The following is a 23,014-nucleotide window of genomic DNA, read 5'->3' on the forward strand; positions in this document are numbered from 1 at the left end:
CCAGAGGAGGGGCTGTTGAGGGAGAGACAGAGGCTCCAGATGGAGTTTGGATTAGTGTCCAAGGGGAAAGCGGTGGGGCTGTTGCAGAGGGCCAGAGGTGCAGTGTATGAGCATGGGGAGAAGGTGAGTAGGGTACTGGCCCATCAGTTGAGGAAGCAGGCAGAGGCAAGGGCGATCAAGAGGGTGAGGTACAAGAGGTGTAAGATGGTGACAGACCCGAAAGGGGTGAATGGGGCATTTGAAGCCTTTTATTCGAGGTTATATGAGTCGGAGCCCCCGACAGGAGACGAGGAGATGTGGCGGTTCCTGGATGGGTTGGAGTTCCGCAAGGTGGATGAGGAGCAGGTTCAGAGCCTGGAGCCCCGATTGGGCTGTGGGAATAATGGATGGCATGGGTGCGCTGCAGGCAGGAAAGGCCCTGGTCCGGACGGATTCCCAGTAGAGTTTAATAAAAGGTTTGGGGTGGAGTTGGGGGTCACTGTTGGTGAGGACATATAATGAGGCGAGGGAGTGAGGGGGACCCCCCCCCCCGCGCACACCCACCCTCACACACGCTGTCACAAGCTTCCATCTCCCTGATGTTAAAGAAGGATAAGGACCCGGAGCAGTGTGGGTGGTACTGCCTGATATTGTTGCTGGATGTTGATGCTATTTTATATGTATTTTATGTTTACCCTATGTATTTTCTTGTCATGTATAGAATGCTCTGTCTGAACTGTACGCAGAACAATACTTTTCACTGTACCTTGGTACACGTGACAATAAACAAATCTAATCCAATCCATTGCCAAGCTGTTGGCGAATGTGCTTGCGTTGAGAATTGAGGACTGTGTGCCGGGGTGATGGGGAGGACCCGGCAGGATTTGTGAAGGGAAGACATTTGTTGGCGAATCTGCGGAGGTTACTGAATGTGATTATGATACCCTCGGTGGGGAAGGAGGTGGAGGTGGTGATGGCGATAGACATGGAGAAGGCGTTTGATTGGTGGAGTGGGCATATTTGTTTGAGGTACTGGGGGGTTTGGGTTGGGGCAGAGATTTGTGGATTGGGTCCAGTTGTTGTGGAGGACGCTGGTGGTGAGCGTTCGAACGATCCAAGTGTGTTTAGGGTACTTTGGATTACATTGTGCGACAGGTCAAGGGTGCCTGCTCTCTCTTTTGCTTTTTGCCTTAGCGATAGAGCTGTTTGTAATGGCGCTTAGTGCGTCGAGGGATTTGAGAGGGAGTGATCGGGGATGGGGTGCCGAGCATAGGATTTTGCTATATGTGGATGACTTGTTGTTATATATTTCAGACCCGATGGACAGCATGGAGAGATTATGGAGATTTGGGGGGAATTTGGCCGGTTTTCGGTTGAACATGAGAAAGGGTGAGGTGCTCAAGATCCATGCAAGACGGCAAGAAAGGAGATTAGGGGAGTTGCCATTTAGGGGGTGGGGCCGAGCTTTAGTTACTTAGGAATCCAGGTTACGCAGAGCTTGGCCCAGCTACATAGATTGGGTTTGGTTTGTTTGCTGGAGGGAATGGAGGCAGATTTTAAGAGGTGGGATGTGTTGCTGGCTGGATGCATGCAGACAGTGAAAATGACGGTGCTGCCCAGGTTTCTATTTGTGTTCCAGAACCTCCCTATCCTTGTCCTCGTTTTTTTTGTGGGAAAGTCAATGGGATAATTTTGGGGTTTGTGTGGGCGGGAAGGCGTGAGGTGGATATTTTTGGAACGGGGCGAGGGGAAGCGGAGGTGAGGGGGGGGGGCTGCCGTTGCCATTGCCGTTGCCGAATTTGATAAATTATTATTGGGTGTTGTAGCCATCTGGGATGGCCACTTACAAAGAAACATGGACATTTGCAAAGACTCAAGGGAAATATGGCCAATACAAGATTCAGGCAGGCTCAGAGCCTAAATGTATATTTGTAATCAGAGAATCAGACAGTATCGAAACCCCCAGCCGATTTGCATTCGAATGACCCATTTCCCTAAGACAAAGGACTGGGACTCAGGTATCAGATACAATTCCAGACACATCGGCGCCACTCCGTTTACTCAGGAAGCATAAACAGCAACGCCCAGCCATCAAGGCACCCACCCCTTTATTGGCTCAGATCGAAGGCAGTGATCGAAGTCTGCCGAATTATTGGGTCCAAACCTAAGGACCGCCCAAAAGAGAGCAAACCCTCCCCCCCCCCCCCCCCCCCCAAGGATAAAGAGAGACACTGCCATGTGTTCGATCTCTTTTGGACCTGGCGCTCTGGCAACGTCCATCTCCAACTGCAGCACCACGACCAGAAGCAAGTCCAAGTTCAATGCTCGCTACCAGGCGGATGAGCCCAGCTGGACAGCAGTTTCTTCTCCAGACCCAGCAGATCCAGATTTGAACAAAGGCCACTGTTCCTCTGACCTAAGCCGGGTGCCTGAAGTTAAGTACAGGTTGTCATAGTTGTTAGGTGTAGTTTAGCTCGTAGTGTTTATGTTGCATGTATAAGTTAATCGTGGGTGTAAATAAAGTATTATTGAACTTGAACAAACTAACTGGTGTTTGGCTCTTTGATCGATATCCGGTTGAACCTTGTGGTGGTATCATTTGATACCTGGCGACTCTGAAAGCAATATAATATCGATATCTAGACAAAAGAAGGGCAACTTATTGACTGCCATATTTATAGCGAGTAAATATAGCAACAGCAACGGATATTGCGGCTGTGAGGAAATGGGCTGTGGAGGATAGATCGATCTGGGGGCGGGCGAAGGTGGTGTCATGTAGGAGAACGGGTTTGAGGGCTCTGTTTTTAGCACATTTGCCGTTCTCACCAGCCAGGTACTCGGTGAGTCCAGTGGTGGTGTTGGCATTAACGATGTGAGGTCAGTGCAGGCAACATTTTGGGTTGGCGGGCATGTCGCTGTTGGCGCCGATTTGTGATAACTATAGGTTTGTGCCAACAGGCCTGGACGCGAGGTTTTGGGGGTGGCAGCAGGTGGGGATCGAGTATTTCAGGGACTTGTTTATAGGGGACAAATTCACGGGGCTGGAGGAGTTGGAGGAATAGTATGAGTTACCCAAAAGGAATGGCAGGTGAGAGATTTCATGAGGAGGGAGGGGCCGTCCTTCCCGGGGCTGCCGTCTCCGGTGTTGCAGGTTAAGCTGTTATCGGAGGACAAAATAGGGAAGGGGAAGATGTCGGGTAGTTATTAGGAATTGATGGGTGTGGGATGGTTCCGAGTCCAGAGTGGCGATATTTGGTGATGCGGAAGACCCGGGATTCCATGGGTGGAGAAAGGCTGATGTATTGGCATTTGCCTCCCTGATAGCCCAGAGACAGATTTTGTTGGATTGGCGGGACCCGGAGACGCCAAGGGCAAGGTGAGCGACCTGGCAGCATTTCTGAGGTTGGAGAAGGTAAAGTTCGCTCTGCGGGGGTCAGTAGAGGGGTTCACCCTGAGGTACAAACCATACATTGATTTCTTCAAGGAGAATTGAAGGGTCAGCAAGGTGGGTGAGGGGGGGGGGGGCGTTAAGGGGGTTAAAATGGGAAGGCAGGATGTGGTGGGATGAATAAACATATATATATTTTTTAAATGTACTTTTCATTTGGATGTGAGTTCTCCCTTTTCATTCAATCTTGAATTAGAAAAATCCCATGATAAAATATGGACTTTACTGAAGGAGCAATGAACCCAATAGTTCTGGGCCTAGTTACAATCCGAGGGACTCCAGCTGGAAGCTAAGTTACGGCATTAGGAAAGTGGCTACTAATTAAGGATAGGATTAAGGGCTGTTGGAATTTCATTCCTGGAATGTAGAGATAACACCAGCCTCCTGACTTCAGTACAGACCATCCTCTTAAATCACTCTCAATGTCTCCTTCAGCCTTGGTTGCAACAGCAAGTCTGTGATGTTCTTCTGGCTGCACACAGCCTGAAACAGCTCACAATTCAAAGTGCATGAGTAAACCTGACCCCTTTAGTGAGACACCTCCTCCATCCTCTCTGCTTCTGTTCACAGGCTCCCTCCCCTGGCACAATTCTGTATGGCAGCTTCAAGTGAACAGTATGTGTATATTGGGATTTCGCTGCACGATAACACTACATCTCTCTCCTCCTAAGCAAATGACAGACATAGCCAGCGGAATTGTCCGTCAGCGGGATCATCCGGTTCGCCAGCAGTGCACCCACTCCTGCTGGTTTCCTGACGTGTGGGGTGGCCACACTTGGAAACCCCATTGGCCGGCTGTGGGAACCGAGGATCCTGCCGCTGGTGAGGGCACGCCGGAGAACGCGGCTGGCGGACCAGAGAATCCAGCCCAGCATGTTTCAATAATTCAGCTCCAAAGTCCAAACAATGCTTTGAACATTCAACTTGTTATATATTGTCAAAATGACAGAGAAAAACATTGAATTGGGGGCAGCAAGGTGGTGCAGTGGTTAGCACAGCTGCCTCACGGCACCAAGGACCCAGGTTCGATCCCGGCCCCGGGTCACTGTCAGTGTGGAGTTTGCACATTCTCCCCATGTCTGCGTGGGTCTCACTCCCCGTGGTAGTCACCACTGATGTATATATTAGGTGACTTGTGGTAAGGCCCTGTACTACAGGTACGGGGGTAGTTCCCTGCCTGCTGGCTCTGCCCAGTAGGCGGAGTATAAATATGTGTGCTCCCCCTACAGCAGCCATTCACTCCATCTACACCTCCCGCTGCCTGGGGAAAGCGGGTAGCATAATCAAAGATCCCTCCCACCCGGCTTACTCACTCTTCCAACTTCTTCCATCGGGCAGGAGATACAGAAGTCTGAGAACACGCACGAACAGATTGAAAAACAGCTTCTTCCCCACTGTCACCAGACTCCTAAATGACCCTCTTATGGACTGACCTCATTAACACTACACCCTGTATGCTTCATCTGATGCCAGTGCTTATGTAGTTACATTGTATATGTTGTGTTGCCCTAATATGTATTTTCTTTTATTTCCTTTTCATGTATTTAATGATCAGTTGAGCTGCTCGCAGAAAAATACTTTTCACTGTACCTCGGTACACGTGACAATAAACAAATCCAATCCAATCCAATCCAATTTTGCCAGCTGCTGTAGGAGGCCACACACCTTAGTGTAATAAAGCCTCAGTTGCATTCAGCCCTCGTCTTTGTGCAATTGATCGTGAATCAATTTATTACACTAAAGCATCAAGCCGGATCGCCTGCAGCTGGATTCGCAATCATACAACGCCAAAAAGGACTTTGAACATTGGCTAGCCTGTTTCGAAGCTTACATCAGGTCTGCACCAGACCCAATTCCGGAAGCTCCGAAGATTCAGATCCTCTACACGCGGCTGAGCTCCAACGTCTTTCCGCTTATCCAGGATGCGCCAAACTATGACGAAGCCATGGCGCTACTGAAAGAAAACTACGCTCAGCGGACTAACACGCTTTACGCCAGACACATCCTCTCCACGCGCAGTCAACTCCCTGGTGAGTCAGTAGAAGACATCTGCCGTGCTCTAATTCCCCTAGTCAGAGACTGTGACTGTCAGGCCGTCACGGACACGGAACACTCAAACTTGCTTCTGAGACACGCTTTTGTTACGGGGATAGGGTCAGATTACATCCGCCAACGCCTTTTAGAAGGGGCCACGCTCGACCTCTCGGCAACCAAAAGGCTTGTGCTCTCGCTGACGGTGGCTTCGCGCAACATCCAGGCCTACACCCCAGGCCGCACGGCCCACTCCCCCTACGCATTGTGGACTTCGCAGACGGCCGCCCCATCACGGACCCCACTCAGCCAACTCCATGCCTGTGCCGCGCAGCAGCCAACCTACCTCGGGGGCCCCAAATGTTACTTCTGTGGGCAGCCAAAACACCCCCGACAATGCTGCCCGGCCCAGAGCGCCCTCTGCAAGGCCTGCGGCAAGAAGCGGCACTTCGCGGCGGTGTGCCAGGCCTGTTCAGTCGCCGCTATTGTTCCGCCCCCCCCCTCCGTATAGCCATTGGGCGCTGCAATCTTCCCCTCCTTGGACCACGCACAGCCAGTGGGCACCGCCATCTTCCCCTCCTCAGACCATGTGTGGCCCGTGGGCGCCGCCATCTTGTTCAACCCCCACCACGTGCGGCCCATGGGCGCCGCCATCTTGTCGTCCCCAGGAACATCAAGCGCCGCCATCTTGTCTCCCCCATGGCATGTGCAGCCCGTGGGCGCCGCCATCTTACCAAGACCCATGCCCCCCATCGTCTGCCACCATCGACGATCAGCCGCGTCTCGCCTCGATCACGATCGACCAGTCTCACCCACGCAACCTAGCAACCACCTCTACAAACGTGAAAATCGATGGGCACGAGATCTCCTGCCTGCTGGACTCCGGGAGCACCGAGAGCTTCATTCATCCCAATATGGTAAGGCGCTGCTCCCTCAACCAGGCAGGCAGGCCCGTGGCATTCACAACTGTTGTATATATTAGGTGATTTGTGGTAATGCCCTGTATTACAGGTACGGGAGTAGTTCCCTGCCTGCTGGCTCCGCCCAGTAGGCAGAGTATAAATATGTGTGCTCCCCATACAGCAGCCATTTCGCCAGCTGCTGTAGGAGGCCACACATCTTAGTGGAATAAAGCCTCAGTTGCATTCAACTCTCGTCTTTGTGTAATTGATCGTGCATCACTCCCACAACCCAAAGATGTGCAGGTTAGGTGAATTGGACATGCTAAATTGCACCTTAATTGGAAAAAAGGAATTGGGTACTCTAAATTTATTTTAAAAAAAGAAAAACATTGAATTACGCACAAAAGGTTTCAATAAGACCTGTGGTTTAAAAATAGACATCCAAGCCAAAGATGTTTGAGGGCGTAAAGTCCACCACTGTCTGAATTACTGGTGAGTGATACAAAGGGAGAGACAATGGAATCACACCCTGTCTCCAGACAAGGATACATCAAAAGCATGAAAGCCATAAGAAAGAGAATTGCCATTATTTCTAATCCGCATGAATGTGTTTTATCATTTTCTTGCTTTTAGTAGTTAATGAATTCACTCTGTGTTTAACTCAAGAAGGCCTGGTTAAATTGGTTCCTTTCAAAACATAAATATTGGGCTGGGAAAAGGTATCCACAAGGGAAGGAAGGAATAGTTTTTAAATTAACCTTATTGTGAGCAACTGAGGAAGCATGCCAGTTTATCCCTCCTTACGTGCAGAACAACGTAGGGATATCCCTCTGGAAGTTAACAAATTGGCGGCTTATGCCGAGACAGCTCCCAGAGACGAGATTGGGGGGTCCTAACAAACTGAGTGATTTCATCCGGGGTAACTAATTTAGGGAACCTTGTTAGGGGAGCGGTTGTAACAATATTCTCATATTAATTTAACAATGCACTCAGTTATATGAAATGAGATGAAATATTTGTTCACTGACTGAAAATAGTTCACCTTGTCACATAGTGACAGAATAACGATGGATATTGTCTCATTGATCTCACCTTCATCTGGGATGTCATTGCCTGACCATTGCTTTGAAGAACGCTGATGTTATGAACCGCAAGGATCTTACGGGGTGGGAACAATTAATTTCCCCGTGAACCTTGCAGAATATGAGCTCCCCTGTTAAGGGGACGGGGGACCATTAAACAACATCTATTTGTATGGTATATAAAGCCTGCCAGTTAGGCACCGGCAAGGCAGACCCAGTTGAGATCTACCGTGTGATGTTTACAATAGTAATTAAAAAGAAACTAATTTATTTGAACTTCTCAGTGTGGACTTCTTCGTGGCTTCATAAAAGCTGAGTTCCAGGCGATGATTTGTGAACCATGCTTACCAGTAATCATTGATCCTTTTAGATGTTATAGGGAGCTGTTTGATGTCCAATGTGACCATCACCTTTCACAGGCACTTTATTCCTGGATTCCATGGTGTAGCTGTCAATTTCAGTTCCTAGCCCTCGGCATTTACTTTCATTCAATCCTTCTGCCCTCCAGCATGTTTGCAAGTGTGCTGATCATTAGCTCTGTGGAGTAGCTCATAGAGATGTGTGCACAGAGGATGTGTAAAGATGTGTAGCTGGAGGCTTCCCGTCAGTTGTGCGAGGATTTGTCCAGTAATTGCTAAGAAAGCGATACAACTTGTGGTTCAACGACTTTCTCTCATCTTTATTTTTCCATTATGTATTGGTAAATGAGCTGCGATTTTTTTGGGGGGGGTAAAATCTATATAGAGGGGCTGCACGGTGGCATAGTGGTTAGCATTGCTGCCTCACAGCGCCAGGGACCCAGATTCAATTCCAGTCCTATGTGACTTGTGGTGATATGCATCACTGTAAATACACAAGGGGTTAATGTAAATACACTAAGACTAAGTAAACACTAGAGGGAGCATCAGAGATGTTATGACATGCAGACATACAGCTAATGAACACATAGAATAGGATATGACCAATGGGCAGTCAAGATACCCAGAGGTGACACTACCATAAGGGGGCAACCCATATAAAAGGACAGGGCACACATGCTCTTTCTCTTTCCACAGGCGACACTTAGGGGCAGCTCAGAAGCATCACACCCACCATGTGGCTTAGAGCAGACTGGTTAGTTAGACTGAGTTACTATAGCAAGATTAGCAGGAGAGTTGAACTCAAGTAGGAGAATTGTTAACTGTTCAATAAATGTGTTAAACCTATCTCCAAGTCTGAACCATCCTTTGTCAGAGCATACATCAAGGAAGCAGCTTATGCTACATCAAGAAGCATAACACAACATGGAACCAGTGAGTGCGAAGCACAACAACAAAATCAACAACACTGCCAACACCAAGAAGCGTACCAAAGGCAACAAACACAACAACAAGCACGTCAATAACAACAATGACAGCAACAATGGAACAACAACTGGTATGACATAGTACAACTCTGCCCATGAAGGACAATGTTACTGCTCAGCTCAGAACAATGGCGAGAGTGCAGACATAACATGGCATGATAACGCATCTTGCAAATTCATGTTTGCTACACTACGAACAAGCAGATCAGCTTTCAAGGCAGCTGACATACGGCATCCATACCGCAAACACAGACTCTAGTCCAGGTCAGACAGGACAGATAACATCAAAAATTGCTACCACAAGCATCGTAAAAAAGAGTCCAAATCAGACATCGACGTGATTTGACCATTTGCACACCTCCTGATGACTTCTTGGTTCTTTAAGCACAAGAACACTGACGGCGTTCACAAGGAAATGACAACATCAACATCGACACTTCAATGACAACACACGAAAGCCACTGGACCATATAAATTCATGAACTTTGGACTCATACATATTATTTGGTATTGTGTAATCATCACTGTCATCATGATTTGTACATGTCATCACTTATCTACCTATTTTGTTCAATTTTCTTTAACACTGTACAGAAAATATGTAACATGAAAAAAGGGGGGATGTGGTGATATGCATCACTGTAAATACACAAGGGGTTAATGTAAATACACTAAGACTAAGTAAACACTAGAGGGAGCACAGGAGATGTTATGACATGCAGACATACAGCTAATGAACACTTAGAATAGGACACGACCAATGGGCAGTCAAGACACCCAGAGGTGACACTACCACAAGGGGGCAATCCATATAAAAGGACAGGGCACACATGCTCTTTTTCTTTCCACAGGCAACACTTAGAGAGAAGGACAGGGGCAGATCAGAAGCATCACACCCACCACGTGGCTTAGAGCAGACTGGTTAGTTAGATTGAGTTACTATAGCAAGATTAGCAGGAGAGTCGAACTCAAGTAGGAGAATTGTTAACTGTTCAATAAATGTGTTAAACCTATCTCCAAGTCTGAACCTTCCTTTTGTCAGAGCATACGTCAAGGAAGCTATGATTGTAAATTTCCTAAACTCATTGCCATGGAATTGGGGCTCACCATCACTTCTTTTATTTTGAAGGATTCCAAACAAGGTGAAGGTCTGCTCAAACTTCAGGAAGACCGTTTTCATTGATGTTGATGGGATTATTTCTATGATTGGTCATCTACTGTTGTCTTCAGTGTCAACAGCAGGCAAGTCTTTGAAATCAACACTCACCTCACTGCATGATCCTGACTGTAGATCAGACACTTTTGAGTGGATCAGAAAGACTTTACACTGTGACTGACTGACATGGCAAACACTGATTAATTTTGTATGCTACCATGTGGCCAATTTCTGGGAACCAAACCATGTCCTGAAGGAATTGCTTGATTTTGACAATTCCCCAGTGATATTGTATTATATTGATAACACATTCCATTAGTGAGTGTGCAAAAACAATGCAATTGCTGCATAACATGAAATCAGATGTGGTTACCAACAGTGAGCTCATTTCGAACATTGCGAAGATGTGTGGGCGATTGTGTTGGCAGATGATCTCTTGATTATGTCTTTCCAGTTTTACGATTCTATAGCATCAATAATTGTATTCCAATGAGTGGAACCTCGATAATTAATGCGTGTGGCACGATTGGGAAATTTGCAGATGATATAAAAATTGGCCGTGTGGTTGATAATGGAGAGGATAGCTGTTGTCTTCAGAATGTTATCAATGGTTTGGAGAGAAGTAGCAAATGAAATTCAATCAAGAGAAGTGTGAGGTAATTCATTTGGGGAGGGCAAACAAAGCAAGGGAAAAACTCAATAAGCGGGAAGATATTGAGAAGGGTTGAGGATGTGAGAGACCTTGGAGTACATGTCCAGGTGGCAAGCCGGATGGACAAAATGGTGAAGAAAGCATATGGAACTCTTTCCTTTATTGAGTGAGGAATACAAAAGCAGTGTTGTAATGCTGGAACTGTATAAAATGCTGATTAGACCATAGCTGGAGTTTTGTGTACAGTTCTGGTCACCACATTACAGGAAGGACATGATTGCTCTGGAGAGAGTGCAGAGGAGATTTACAAGAATGTTGCCAGAGCTTGAAAATTGCAGCAGTGGGGAGAGATTGGATAGACTAAGGTTGTTTTCCTTCGAACGGAGGAGGCTGAGGGGTGACCTAATTGAGGTATACAAAATTATGAGGGACCTAGACAAGGTAAACAGGAAAGACTTGTTCCCCTTAGCGGAGGGGTAGATTACCAGGGGCATAGATTGAAGGTGAGTGGTAGAAGGAATAGAGGGGCATGAAGAAAAAGATTTTCATCCAGAGGGTGGTGGGCATATGGAATTCACTGCCTAGGTTAGTGATTGAGGCTGAAAAACTCTACTCGTTTAAAAGGGACTTGGATCTCCATCTAATGTGCTGGAACCTGGAAGGCAATGGAACAGGTGCTGGAAAAATGGATTAAAATGAGCGACTAGATTCTTTTTCTCTTTTTTAGCTGGTGCAGACACTAGGTTATGCTGAATTTATAAAAGACACTAGTTACACCTCAGCTGGAACATTGTGCACAGTTCTGGGCGCTACACTATAGGAACACATTGGAGAGAGTGCAGAAGAGGTTTACAAGAATGGTGCCAGGGATGAGAAATTTCAATTACCAGGATAGATTGGAGAGGTTGGAAATGTTCTCCTTGGATAGAAGAAGGCTAAGAGTAAATTTGATAGCGATGAGGGGACTGGACAGAGTTGATAGGGAGACACTATGCTGGATTCTCCAATTCTGGGGCTCTGTCCCCATGCTGGTGTGGGAACAGGAAAACTGCCACACAATGGCCACCCATTCTCCGTTTTCCTGGGGGCTAGCAGGGAGGCAGCATAGAGCACCTGACTCTAGCTGCCGATATGGCCTGGAGATTTTCCGGGTCCGTGGCCGCGCATGTGCACGGTGCGGCCTGCAGCGGCCACGCCGTGCTTTATGGCGGAGGCCGTTCGCGGACCCGACCCACAAAATAGTCCCCCCTTCAGCCGGCTCGCGCGCCCGGACCGCCCCAGCCCCGAATATGACCCCCCCAGCCAGGGGATCACCTCCGCCCCCCCCCCCTCCCCCGCCTCGACTGTGGCGACGCTGGACTGAGTCCGCAGCCGCCATGCCGGGTTCCCGACGCATGAGACCACATGTTTCCCGCATCGTCGGGAACTCGGCCAGTCGAGGCAGAGCATCGGGGACGGGCCTCAGACAATGGCCTGAGACCGTCGATAGGGCGCGTGGCATATTCTGCGAGCACGCCGCTTTGGAGGGGGCAGAGCGTCGCGAACGCAGCGTCGCCCCTGATTCTGTCCGGAATTTAGATTCTCCGGCCCGTCACCGAACACGATTTCGGCATCGGCGACCGGCGAATCCAGCCCCCTGTTCCCACTTGTAAAAATGTCAACAATGAGAGGGCGCAGGTTTAAGGTGATTGGCAGAAGAAGCAAATGTGATGCGAGAAAAATCTTTTTCAGACACTGAGTGGTTGGGGTCTGGAATGCTCTGCCTGAGAGTGTGGTGGAGGCAGGATCAATCGAGACATTCAAGTGGACATTAGATGATTATTTGAATAGAAGCAACATGCAGGGTACAGGGAAAAGGCAGGAGAATGGCACTTAGTCATGATGCTCATTTGGAGAATCGATGCAGACACGATTGGCTAAATGGCCTCCAGGTACGGCTTACAAATTCTGAGATTCTGGGGAGTGCATCGAATTGACTGAAGACTGGCAACTGGTCTGCTGGGGAGCCCAGGGAGAGTCCGAGGTGGATCATTCACTCGACACTTCTGGTTTTAACTCTGCAGATTTGTCTTTTGCGCTCACATGTCAGCTGGGTTCCATTATCTTAGAGGATGGGGATGTTCAGGAAGCCTCCTCCCATTGGTTGTGTAATTGTACTTGCATATTTTCCAACATTCTTCAATGGTCAGAGCTTGTCTCCCAGCTTGATGGAAATGGAGTGAGGAATGTGCTGAATCACAGGGTTACAGGTTATCATGGAATGGTGAGCGCTCAGTGAGGCAGAAAGGTATTGGGGAGGTTTTTGAAGCTAGGGATGGAGAAGACCAGATGGGTTCAGGAGTTCCAGACGCTCGAGTTGTAATGTCTTCAGCACCTGCTGATGGTGGAGCAGAAGGGGGAGTGAATGAGGAATAAACTGAGGCCAGAGGTTTGAAGAGAGGAGAGGAGAAAGAAAGAATTAGAGGAATGGAGGGAAAAGGAAATAGAGAGGAGGGAGGAGGGAAAGGAGGAAGATGGGGAGTAGGACAGAAAGGAAGGAAATTAGAGGAAAGAAAAAGAGAGAGGAGGAGAGGGAGGAGGGGATAAGAGAGGTCAGAGATTGTGGACAGTGATGAAGTGATGGAGGGGTTTGTTGAGGTAGGAATGGTTTCAGGCACGAAGGGATTGGAAAAGGAGACGAAGATTCAGAAAATCAATTCACTGGAGCACAGCGAGCCAGTGAAACTTGACAAGATGGCAGAGAACAAAGGTGTGGGATATTGTCCAGGTCAAAAAATGTGCTGTGCAGTCGAGGTACCTTGTAGTTTGTGAAGGGTGGAGTGTGGGCGGGGTAGGGAGAGTATTTGAGAGATTGAGTTGAGGTGATGATGTGGAGTTTAGGGTTTTGACAGCACAGGATGAACAGCTGAAACTTTCTGATTACAGGAAGCAGTTTGGTTATGAATTGGGTGTGGCTATTTTGGGAGGTTATGGATTGGGTGTGGCTATTTTGGGAGGTTATGAATTGGGTGTGGCTATTTTAGGAGGTTATGGATTGGGTGTGGCTATTTTGGGAGGTTATAGATTGGGTGTGGCTATTTTGGGCGGTTATGGATTGGGTGTGGCTATTTTGGGAGGTTATGGATTGGGTGTAGCTATTTTGGGAGGTTATGGATTAGGTGTGGCTATTTTGGGAGGTTATGGATTGGTGTGGCTATTTTGGGAGGTTATGGATTGGTGTGGCTATTTTGGGAGGTTATGGATTGGGTGTGGCTATTTTGGGCGATTATGGATTGGGTGTGGCTATTTTGGGAGGTTATGGATTGGGTGTAGCTATTTTGGGAGGTTATGGATTAGGTGTGGCTATTTTGGGAGGTTTTGGATTGGTGTGGCTATTTTGGGAGGTTATGGATTGGTGTGGCTATTTTGGGAGGTTATGGATTGGGTGTGGCTATTTTGGGAGGTTATGGATTGGGTGTGGCTATTTTGGGAGGTTATGGATTGGGCGATGGATTTTGGGAGGTTATGGATTGGGTGTGGCTATTTTGGGAGGTTATGGATTGGGTGTGGCTATTTTGGGAGGTTATGGATTGGGTGTGGCTATTTTGGGAGGTTTGGATTGGGTGTGGCTATTTTGGGAGGTTATGGATTGGGCGATGGATTTTGGGAGGTTATGGATTGGTGTGGCTATTTTGGGAGGTTATGGATTGGGTGTGGCTATTTTGGGAGGTTATGAATTGGGCGATGGATTTTGGGAGGTTATGGATTGGGTGTGGCTATTTTGGGAGGTTATGGATTAGGTGTGGCTATTTTGGGAGGTTATGGATTGGTGTGGCTATTTTGGGAGGTTATGGATTGGGTGTGGCTATTTTGGGAGGTTATGGATTGGGTGTGGCTATTTTGGGAGGTTTGGATTGGGTGTGGCTATTTTGGGAGGTTATGGATTGGGCGTGGCTATTTTGGGAGGTTATGGATTGGGTGTGGCTATTTTGGGAGGTTATGGATTGGGTGTGGCTGTTTTTAGAGGTTATTGATTGGGTGTGGCTATTTTGGGAGGTTATGGATTGGGTGTGGCTATTTTGGGAGGTTATGGATTGGGTGTGGCTATTTTGGGAGGTTATGGATTGGGTGTGGCTATTTTGGGAGGTTATGGATTGGGTGTGGCTATTTTGGGAGGTTATGGATTGGGTGTGGCTATTTTGGGAGGTTATGGATTGGGTGTGGCTATTTTGGGAGGTTATGGATTGGGTGTGGCTATTTTGGGAGGTTATGGATTGGGTGTGGCTATTTTGGGAGGTTATGGATTGGGTGTGGCTATTTTGGGAGGTTATGGATTGGGTGTGGCTATTTTGGGAGGTTATGGATTGGGTGTGGCTATTTTGGGAGGTTATGGATTGGGTGTGGCTATTTTGGGAGGTTATGGATTGGGTGTGGCTATTTTGGGAGGTTATGGATTGGGTGTGGCTATTTTGGGAGGTTATGGATTGGGTGTGCACAAGTATCCCAAAGTTCATTTGTGGTGCAGCTTTCTGCAGTGACCCAGAGCCGGGATTGAACCTGGGACCTCGGCGCCGTGAGACTGCAGTGCTACCACTGCGCCACCGTGCTGCCCTAGCACTGATCACTGTTGAACTCCTCTGGTTACAGGTCTCCAACCTGAAAAAGTTCCCTTTATCCCCACGTTGTTTCCTGCCCACTTGCCAACTCTCTCTTCATGCCAATATACTCCCTCCAACACCATGGAATCTGATTATAGATTAACCTTTAAGAATCATAGAAATTGCAGTGCAGAAGGAAGCTATTTGGCCCATCGAGTCTGCACCGGCCTTTGGAAAGAGCATCCTACTTAAGCCCACACCTCTACCTCATCCCCACAACCCAGTAACCCCAACCCAACCATTTGGGGCAATATAGCATGGCCAATCCACCTAACCTGCACATCTTTGGACTGTGGGAGGAAATCGGAGCACCTGGAGGAAACCCACGGAGACACAGGGAGAATGTGCAAACTCCACACAGACAGTTACCAAGGCCAGATTTGAACCTGGGTTTCTGGAGCTGTGAGGCTGCAGTGCTAACCACTGTGCCACCGTGCTGCCCCATACCTTTTGTGAGGTACCTTGTCGAACCCATTTCTGGCCAAATACAACACATCTACTGGTTCTCCTCCATCCACTCTGGTTGAAACTTCCTCAAAAAACTCAAATAGTCAGATAAGATTCCTCTTTCATGAAGCTATGCTGACTTTGCTTGATTAGATTATGATTTTCCAAATGTGCTGTTACTGCTTCCTTATTAATCAACATTTTTCCAACAAAGGATGTTAGGCTAATCAGCTTATCATTACCCGCTTTTTGCCTCCCTCCTTTTTTGAATAGGGATGTCACATTGAGTTTTCCAATCCACCAGTACTTCTCCAGAATCCAAGGATTATGAAATGAAAATCGCTTATTGTCACAAGTAGGCTTCAATGAAGTTACTGTGAGAGGCCCCTAGTCGCCACATTCTGGCACCTGTTCGGGGAGGCTGTTACGGGGATTATTGAAAACTTACAACCAAAGCATCCACTATCTCTGTAGCTACTTGTTTTAGTATCCTAGGATGCAAACCATCAGGTCCAGGGGACTTATCTGCCTTTAGCTCCATTAGTTGATTTAATACTACTTCTCCAATGATGCTGACGGTATTTAATTCATCCCCTATGTTCTTTAGTGTGACTGATTACTTCCCCAAGTTTAGTACATATTTATATCTAATAAAGAATGTGAACTTGTTTTATTGAGCAATTCAATCTGTGAACCAAATACACCATGTAGCAAGCATAAACGGTTACGGATTGAATATATCATTCAGGAATTTCCTTTTTCCACTGTGATGAAGCTGCTCTGTTGTACTGTGGCAGTTAAACTTTATGATGTCTCAATTAAAAGGAGTGAGGGGAAATAGAAAACTTACAGTGAAAGGATATACCAGGTCACTAGACTGCAACAGTGTGATGCATGAAATGTATTATGAAGATGCAAATGGTTGATTTATCCTTTATTTATTGATCTTCATTGGGAATTCGCCAGATTGTAGTCCTGTGCATAATCTAAGGAAGAGGAATTACAGATGTGGGTGTGTTCGAGGTGACTGGACCAGCCTCAAAAGAGAAGCAATGTGAGCAACATCTAATTATGACATGTTGATGACCTGAGATTGAAAATGAAATGAAAATGAAAATAAATCGCTTATTGTCACGAGTAGGCTTCAATGAAGTTACTGTGAAAAGCCCCTAGTCGCCACATTCCAGCGTCTGTTCGGGAGGCTGTTACGGGAATTGAACCGTGCTGCTGGCCTGCTTTCAAAGCCAGCGATTTAGCCCTGTGCTAAACAGCCCCTGGAGGGAGAGCGGGATAAATGTGTAGAAATAACAATGTTTTATGTATCTTATATCACTGAGTAACAAAAATGTAATTTATCATACATAGCTGCATTTAAAATATTAATTTGCATAATAACTATAATATACAATGAGTGTGTTCAATGCTTGCAAACTCCAGAAAAACCTGAGCAGCTCCACAATTGGGGGATTGAATTTCTGGGTAGGCGCACTATTAGGGCAGCACGGTAGCACAACTGGATAGCACTGTGGCTTCACAGCGCCAGGGTCCCAGGTTCGATTTCCCCGCTGGGTCACTGTCTGTGCGGAGTCTGCACCTTCTCCCCGTGTCTGCATGGGTTTCCTCCGGGTGCTCTGGTATCCTCCTACAATCCCATGACGTGCAGGTTAGGTGGATTGGCCATGATAAATTGCCCTCAGTGACCAAAAAGGTTGGAGGGGTTATTGGGTTACAGGGAGAGGGTGGAAGTGAGGGCTTAAGTGGGCCGGTGCAGACTCAATGGGCTGAATGGCCTCCTTCTGCACTGTATGTTCTAGGAAATAGAGCATCTGGGCAGTTCCACTATTAGGGTACCGTGTACCAGGCAGTTCCACCAGTGGGGCATGGCGTACCTGGGCTGTTGAACAATTGGACCACCGTGTACCTGGGCAGTTCCACCGATGGGGTACTGTATACCAGTCAATTCCACCCTTGGGCAGAGTGTATCTGGGCTGTTGCACTAATTGAGGCATGGTGTACCAGGGCAGTTCCACTTTTGGGGCATGGTGTAAATGTGTTGCTGCACTATTGGGGCGCAATGCACCTGGGAAGGTCCACTATTGGGTCATTGTGTATCTAAGGAGTTCCAGATTGTAACACCATGTACTTGAACAATTCCACTATTGGGGCAAGGCATGTCTGCTCAGGTCCACGAGGGAGATATTAAAAAATTGGGTCCAGAAATTAGATCGAAGTGATGGAGGAATTTGGGGATTAAATCAACTAAGGAGAAAAACTGCTAATATGGAGTCAGAAGGATAAGCCCACACCTGGCCGAGTTGCATTGTACCAGCCAGACTTAAATTTATTAGTGGGAATACACAGGCTGTCCAAAATCCATTGCTCTTTCGGACACTCCTGTCTGACCAGCTATTAGCCTATTACAGAGTCTGATGGCCTCTTGTTCTACTGTTGATGCACCATGTATCTGGGCAGTTCCACTATTGGAAAACTGTGTACCTGGGTAGTTCCACTATTGGAACACCATGTAACAGGGCATTTCCACTTTTGGGACACGGTGTACACAAACAGAGATGCTATACTGCTTACTGACGTTTCCCTGCTTCTGCTGCCAGCCCCTAGACCCCTCATAGTAATGCCACTAAGAGGGTGAGGATGGTGTGTCACATAAGCCCACATTAAGAATGATGTGGCATGGTCCGTCTTGGGAGAAGTCTCTGCCCTTTGAGTGCCACATTTTGCATCAATGACCGGTCACTCGATTCTCTTGCTGTACACACACCTTTCAGATACGGCCTAGAGACAGGAGCAGCCAGCTCTTGAGGACTGACCTGGAAACATCCTCTAACTTTGATCATATTTATTCAGTTACTGCAATCTGTTATCATGTTAGGGCTGCCAACTAAAGATTAAGATCCAATGCTGTGGACAAACACAAGAACCATTGGGATATTAAAAAATAGCATTTTATTTTCTAATTTTCTGAGTTATTTGTGGCAATATTGGAGGGAGGGAGAGAAGGTCAATTCAACAAGGAGGAAGGATGTCAGATGTGGACACTTCTAGGAACACATGCCTCCAAACTCAATAAAACCATGAAATCTTCCTTCCAACAATGATTCACAACAGGAAGCTCTCTGACTGCAACCTCACTGGAAACTGTACCCATGATGAATTCCTATGCAACTTATATAGTGCATGAGCTAGAGACAGAGTTCTACAGACAGCAATGGGGGCTTTCCGACTCTATGGAGTGTGCTTCCAGCTCAAGTAGCCTTGTTGCATTAACTCAATGGTAGGTAGAATCACACAGCCATGGGTTATTAACTGCCTGGTACCATCCACAAAGGTCCCATCAGATCCTTGAGCAGGTTCCTGTGACTCAATCGCACACGAGGAAGACTCTTAACTGTCTTGTGGGATGTTTTCACTGGTGTCTGGGGAGCTTTGTGTACAGAAGTGTGTCTCAGCCTTTTTCTTTCTCTTCAAATGGTACTGGTGATTCTTGGATTTAAGGTGAGCTGAAAGATAAACAAATCAATATTATGGTGAGTTTTGCAGAAAATCCAACTGCCCAATAATCTCACATTAACAATCAAGACATGCAGAAACCCAGGGTCACATGACAGGCTGTATTTGATGTCTAGTTGCCAGAAAGAGTTATGTTAAGTAAAAGCTCACAAACATCTTTGTCACAGAAAAGTGAAACGATCTGCCCAGTTGCCTGACAGTTTCCTCGCTTTCCCTAGCCGACGGGACCTAACTTTCTCTATGGTTCTTCAAGCCCGATCCCACCCGAGCTCTGAACTTCTATCTGCTCCAATTTCTCCCATCGTCTCCGGGCTCATCTTGTCCATGAGACCTGCCCTCCTGCTCCCTTCACCCCCTTCCACTGAATTACTGATCACCCAACTTCCCCTCCTGGTCTCCATGTTGGTTTATATCATTAATGATTCTCTTCCTTCAGGTGTGCCTCCGTTGAATCTGCAGTCAGCATCCCTTTCCTCAACAACCCTTGCCAACAACAGCCCATCAGGAGCCTTCATTTCCTCTCCAAAGTCCTTGAATATGTTGTCGCCTCAAGTCCATGCCAATCTTTCCGGGATGTGGAGATGCCGGCGTTGGACTGGGGTGAGCACAGTAAGAAGTCTTACAACACCAGGTTAAAGTCCAACAGGTTTGTTTCGAATCACTAGCTTTCGGTGCACAGCTGCTCCTTCACCTGAGGAACGAGCAGTGCTCCGAAAGCTCGTGATTTGAAACAAACCTGTTGGACTTTAACTTGGTGTTGTAATCTTTCCAGGAACTGCATGTCTGAATCCCTCAGATCAAGCTCCTGCCCCTGCCACGGTAAGGAAACAACTCTCATCAACGTCACAAACGACATCCTGTGTGACTGTGACAAAAGGTAAACTTTCCATCCTTAACCTTCTCGACCTGTCGGCTGTAATGACAGTGACCACACCATCTTCCTTCAATGCCTCTCCGCAGGCTTCCAGCTGGGTGGGACTGCTCTCCCCAGGGTGCATTCTTAGCGATCTAGCTGTAGCTACTCTTCCTGATCCCATACCGTTACCCTGGTGTTACCCCTGGCCTCGAATTTTCATCTACATGCTGCCTCTAGGTGACACCATCTGAAAACACAGGGTCAGTTTCCATTTGCAGGCTGACGACACCCTTACCCCAGCCCTCTCACTGTCTCAATTGTCAGACTGCTTTAAACATCCAGCACGAAAAGGACTGAATTTTCCATTAATTAAATTGGGACCTGCAAAACATCGTCTTCAGGTACATTTTAAATTCCACCCCCTACCTACACCAGCCCTCTCCCTGGCAACATTGAGGCTGAACTAGATTGTTTGAAATTTTGGCATTGTATTTGATCTGGAGTTGAACTGCTAACCACATAATCACGCCATGCACATACAGGTGTCACCTGCGTACTGTAGCTCAATGAAATAGGTTGGTTTGGTCTTGGTTCTGGCCTGGAAGTGCCAAAGGATTTAAAGTCACCCAAATTTCTGCAGCTTATATCCAAATTTACATCAAGCTTTGCTTGCCCATCACCCTAAAGCTTGCTGACCTGCAACAGCTCCCAGTTAAATAAACACCTCGATCTTAAAATTCTCATCCTCATTTTCAAATCCCTCCATGGCCGTGCCCTTTTCCATCTTAATCTCATCCAAACCCTACAAGTCAGATATCTGCTCCTACAAATCTCGTGCATCCCTGAATTTAATCATTCCATCATGGTGACTGCCATTCAGTTTTCAAGCTCTAGATTTCCCTCTTTAAACCTCACCCTGAATTGCCTTCTCTCTTTGTTGTTTAAAATCTTTTCTTTGGTCATCTACCCGAATAACTCCTTATGTGGCTCATGGTGAAATTTTCTTTCATAACTTTCCTGTAAAGGGCCTTGGGATATATTATGTTAAAGGCACTAGATAAATATAACTTGTTAAATTTAAGTTGTTGCAGTACGGAGATTCTCTCAACACCTCAGATCAGATTGGTCTCCAGCTGCCTTGGCAACCAGAGGGCACATTTGTTGATTTCTGCCAGGAACGGCACAATTGACCTCAGTACCAATCAGGATCTAGTAAATGGGCACTAGCCGGGAATCCGTTTCCCAACCACTAGTCGCTCACCCCTGCTGTACTTCAGTGGAGAATGGGTGCCATCAGGGTGGAATAAGCACTCACCGTCTAACCTCACACACAATCTTTCCACAAAATATCCAGGAAAGAGTGAACACTTGTCAGTGAGGCGAAGATTAGTAATAAGCTTACGGTGAAGGAGATCAATCAGTCCTGCTCTATGGGGATTTGCTTTTTGTTAATAGTTTCCCTTTAAGGGACTGCCCCTTTAATTGGTCTCTCAATTCATTTGATTTAGGTTCTTTGTGTTAAACAACATAGTTGGTAGGGTATCAGGTGAAAGGATCAATGAGATCATCGTCACTCACAGTCCCGCCGTCTCAATGAGGGTTAAGGAACACTCCCCTTGTATTCTCAGTCCCATTCATTCACTCTGGGTTATGGTTGCAACTCAAACCCATTCTTACCCTTCCATTCCCGGTCACCGAGGATTATTTTGTCACACAATTCGCACACCCGCCGGTTCCTCTTCCCCTCATATTGGTCATATTCCATGGTTAGAGGCTGCACTGCAGGTTCCTCTCCCTGCAAACAAAGCGTGCAACATTCAAACAGGATGCAAAGTGGAAACACCTGAGGAAATACATCAACTGGCGGCAACACAGTGGGTTGGGACCACAGAGTTGAATAAAACCATCAGCCGCCATTAAATTGAGTCATTAATAAACTATGTTGAAGATCCCCGAAACAGCCGGTGATCAGGAGTAGAGCATGCTGGTTTCTCTGGCACATTGAGTCAATGAAGCAGACAGAATCCTAGCTTTATCACCAGGACCATGGAGTGCAAAAGGAAGAATGTTGTGTTATGCATTTGAAGGGTTGTACTGTTTCCCTCGGAAGGATGTGAAGGCAAGAGAGAAAGTGTGGGAAAGATTCACGAGATTGGTTCCATGGATGAGGAACTTCAGTTGCGAGATAGTTTGGAGAAGTTGGGACTGTTCTATTAGGGGAAGAGAAGGTTAAGAGGAGGTTTGATAAGAGATAAGGTAATGGGTGGATGGTTGTGGTGGAGTTTGATAGTAGGGTTAGTTAAGTTTTCATTGAGATTGAGGATTGAATTTAAAAATCGGTACCCATCTCTTTCGATGGCCAGGGCAATTTATGTATCCTGGGCAAAACTGGTTTCCTTGAGGTTGGACATGAGTGGTGCAGCAGGCCAAGGTGGGCTCTGCTAATCCTTCACCAATTTGTTGATTGTTCCTAGGCCAACTCAAGTGCATTTCCCTTAAGGTTTTTTTTCTTCTTTCCTTTCATCTGGGGGAGCAGTGTGCTGTTGAGTGGGGAGGTGCAATGCCCTTGGTGTGGTTGAGGAGGTGCAGGACTGGCTGGGTTATAGGTTTTGGTGTCTGCTGCGAGTCCTAAGGGAGCTTATTTTTGTGAGTTGGAATGCACTGGGCTAGGCCAGGTCCGGTGCTGAGGTTGCTATCCTGTTGCCCTTTGGAGGAAGTCACGTTATGTCATTGGTGCCTCTGGTGCTGGTGGAGTTGACTGAGGTGTATATTGGTGTAGTCCGGGACATGGCGCAAAAAATTCATCCTGAACTCTCATGGTATTCATGAGCAATCGCCGCGGGAGCAGGTGTGCACCATTTGACCATGTTTTCATGGCTTTATCCTGTTTCTCCTTCTCTTAAGTCACTGCTCAAAGACACTTAGTAGGGATATCCTGAGAGGACACGTCT

The 23,014-nt window shown here is 47.0% G+C and overlaps 1 protein-coding gene across 3 annotated transcripts in view; it reads right to left on the bottom strand.

Moving 5' to 3' along the window:
• Nucleotides 1-18,626: 18,626 nt before the first annotated feature.
• The window catches only part of trit1 (tRNA isopentenyltransferase 1), a 55,987-nt gene continuing 51,599 nt past the window's right edge, over nucleotides 18,627-23,014 (bottom strand). For all 3 annotated transcript variants that reach the window (XM_072502238.1, XM_072502231.1, XM_072502248.1), the window contains 2 exons: nucleotides 21,741-21,858; nucleotides 18,627-19,197 (listed from right to left, as the gene is read on the bottom strand). In XM_072502238.1, coding sequence (XP_072358339.1) covers nucleotides 19,082-19,197; nucleotides 21,741-21,858 — 234 coding nt within the window. In that variant the 3' untranslated portion in view covers nucleotides 18,627-19,081. The remainder of the gene's footprint in view (nucleotides 19,198-21,740; nucleotides 21,859-23,014) is intronic.

The sequence above is a fragment of the Scyliorhinus torazame genome, chromosome 1 (assembly GCF_047496885.1).
Source record: "Scyliorhinus torazame isolate Kashiwa2021f chromosome 1, sScyTor2.1, whole genome shotgun sequence".
NCBI classification, from domain to species: Eukaryota; Metazoa; Chordata; class Chondrichthyes; order Carcharhiniformes; family Scyliorhinidae; genus Scyliorhinus; species Scyliorhinus torazame.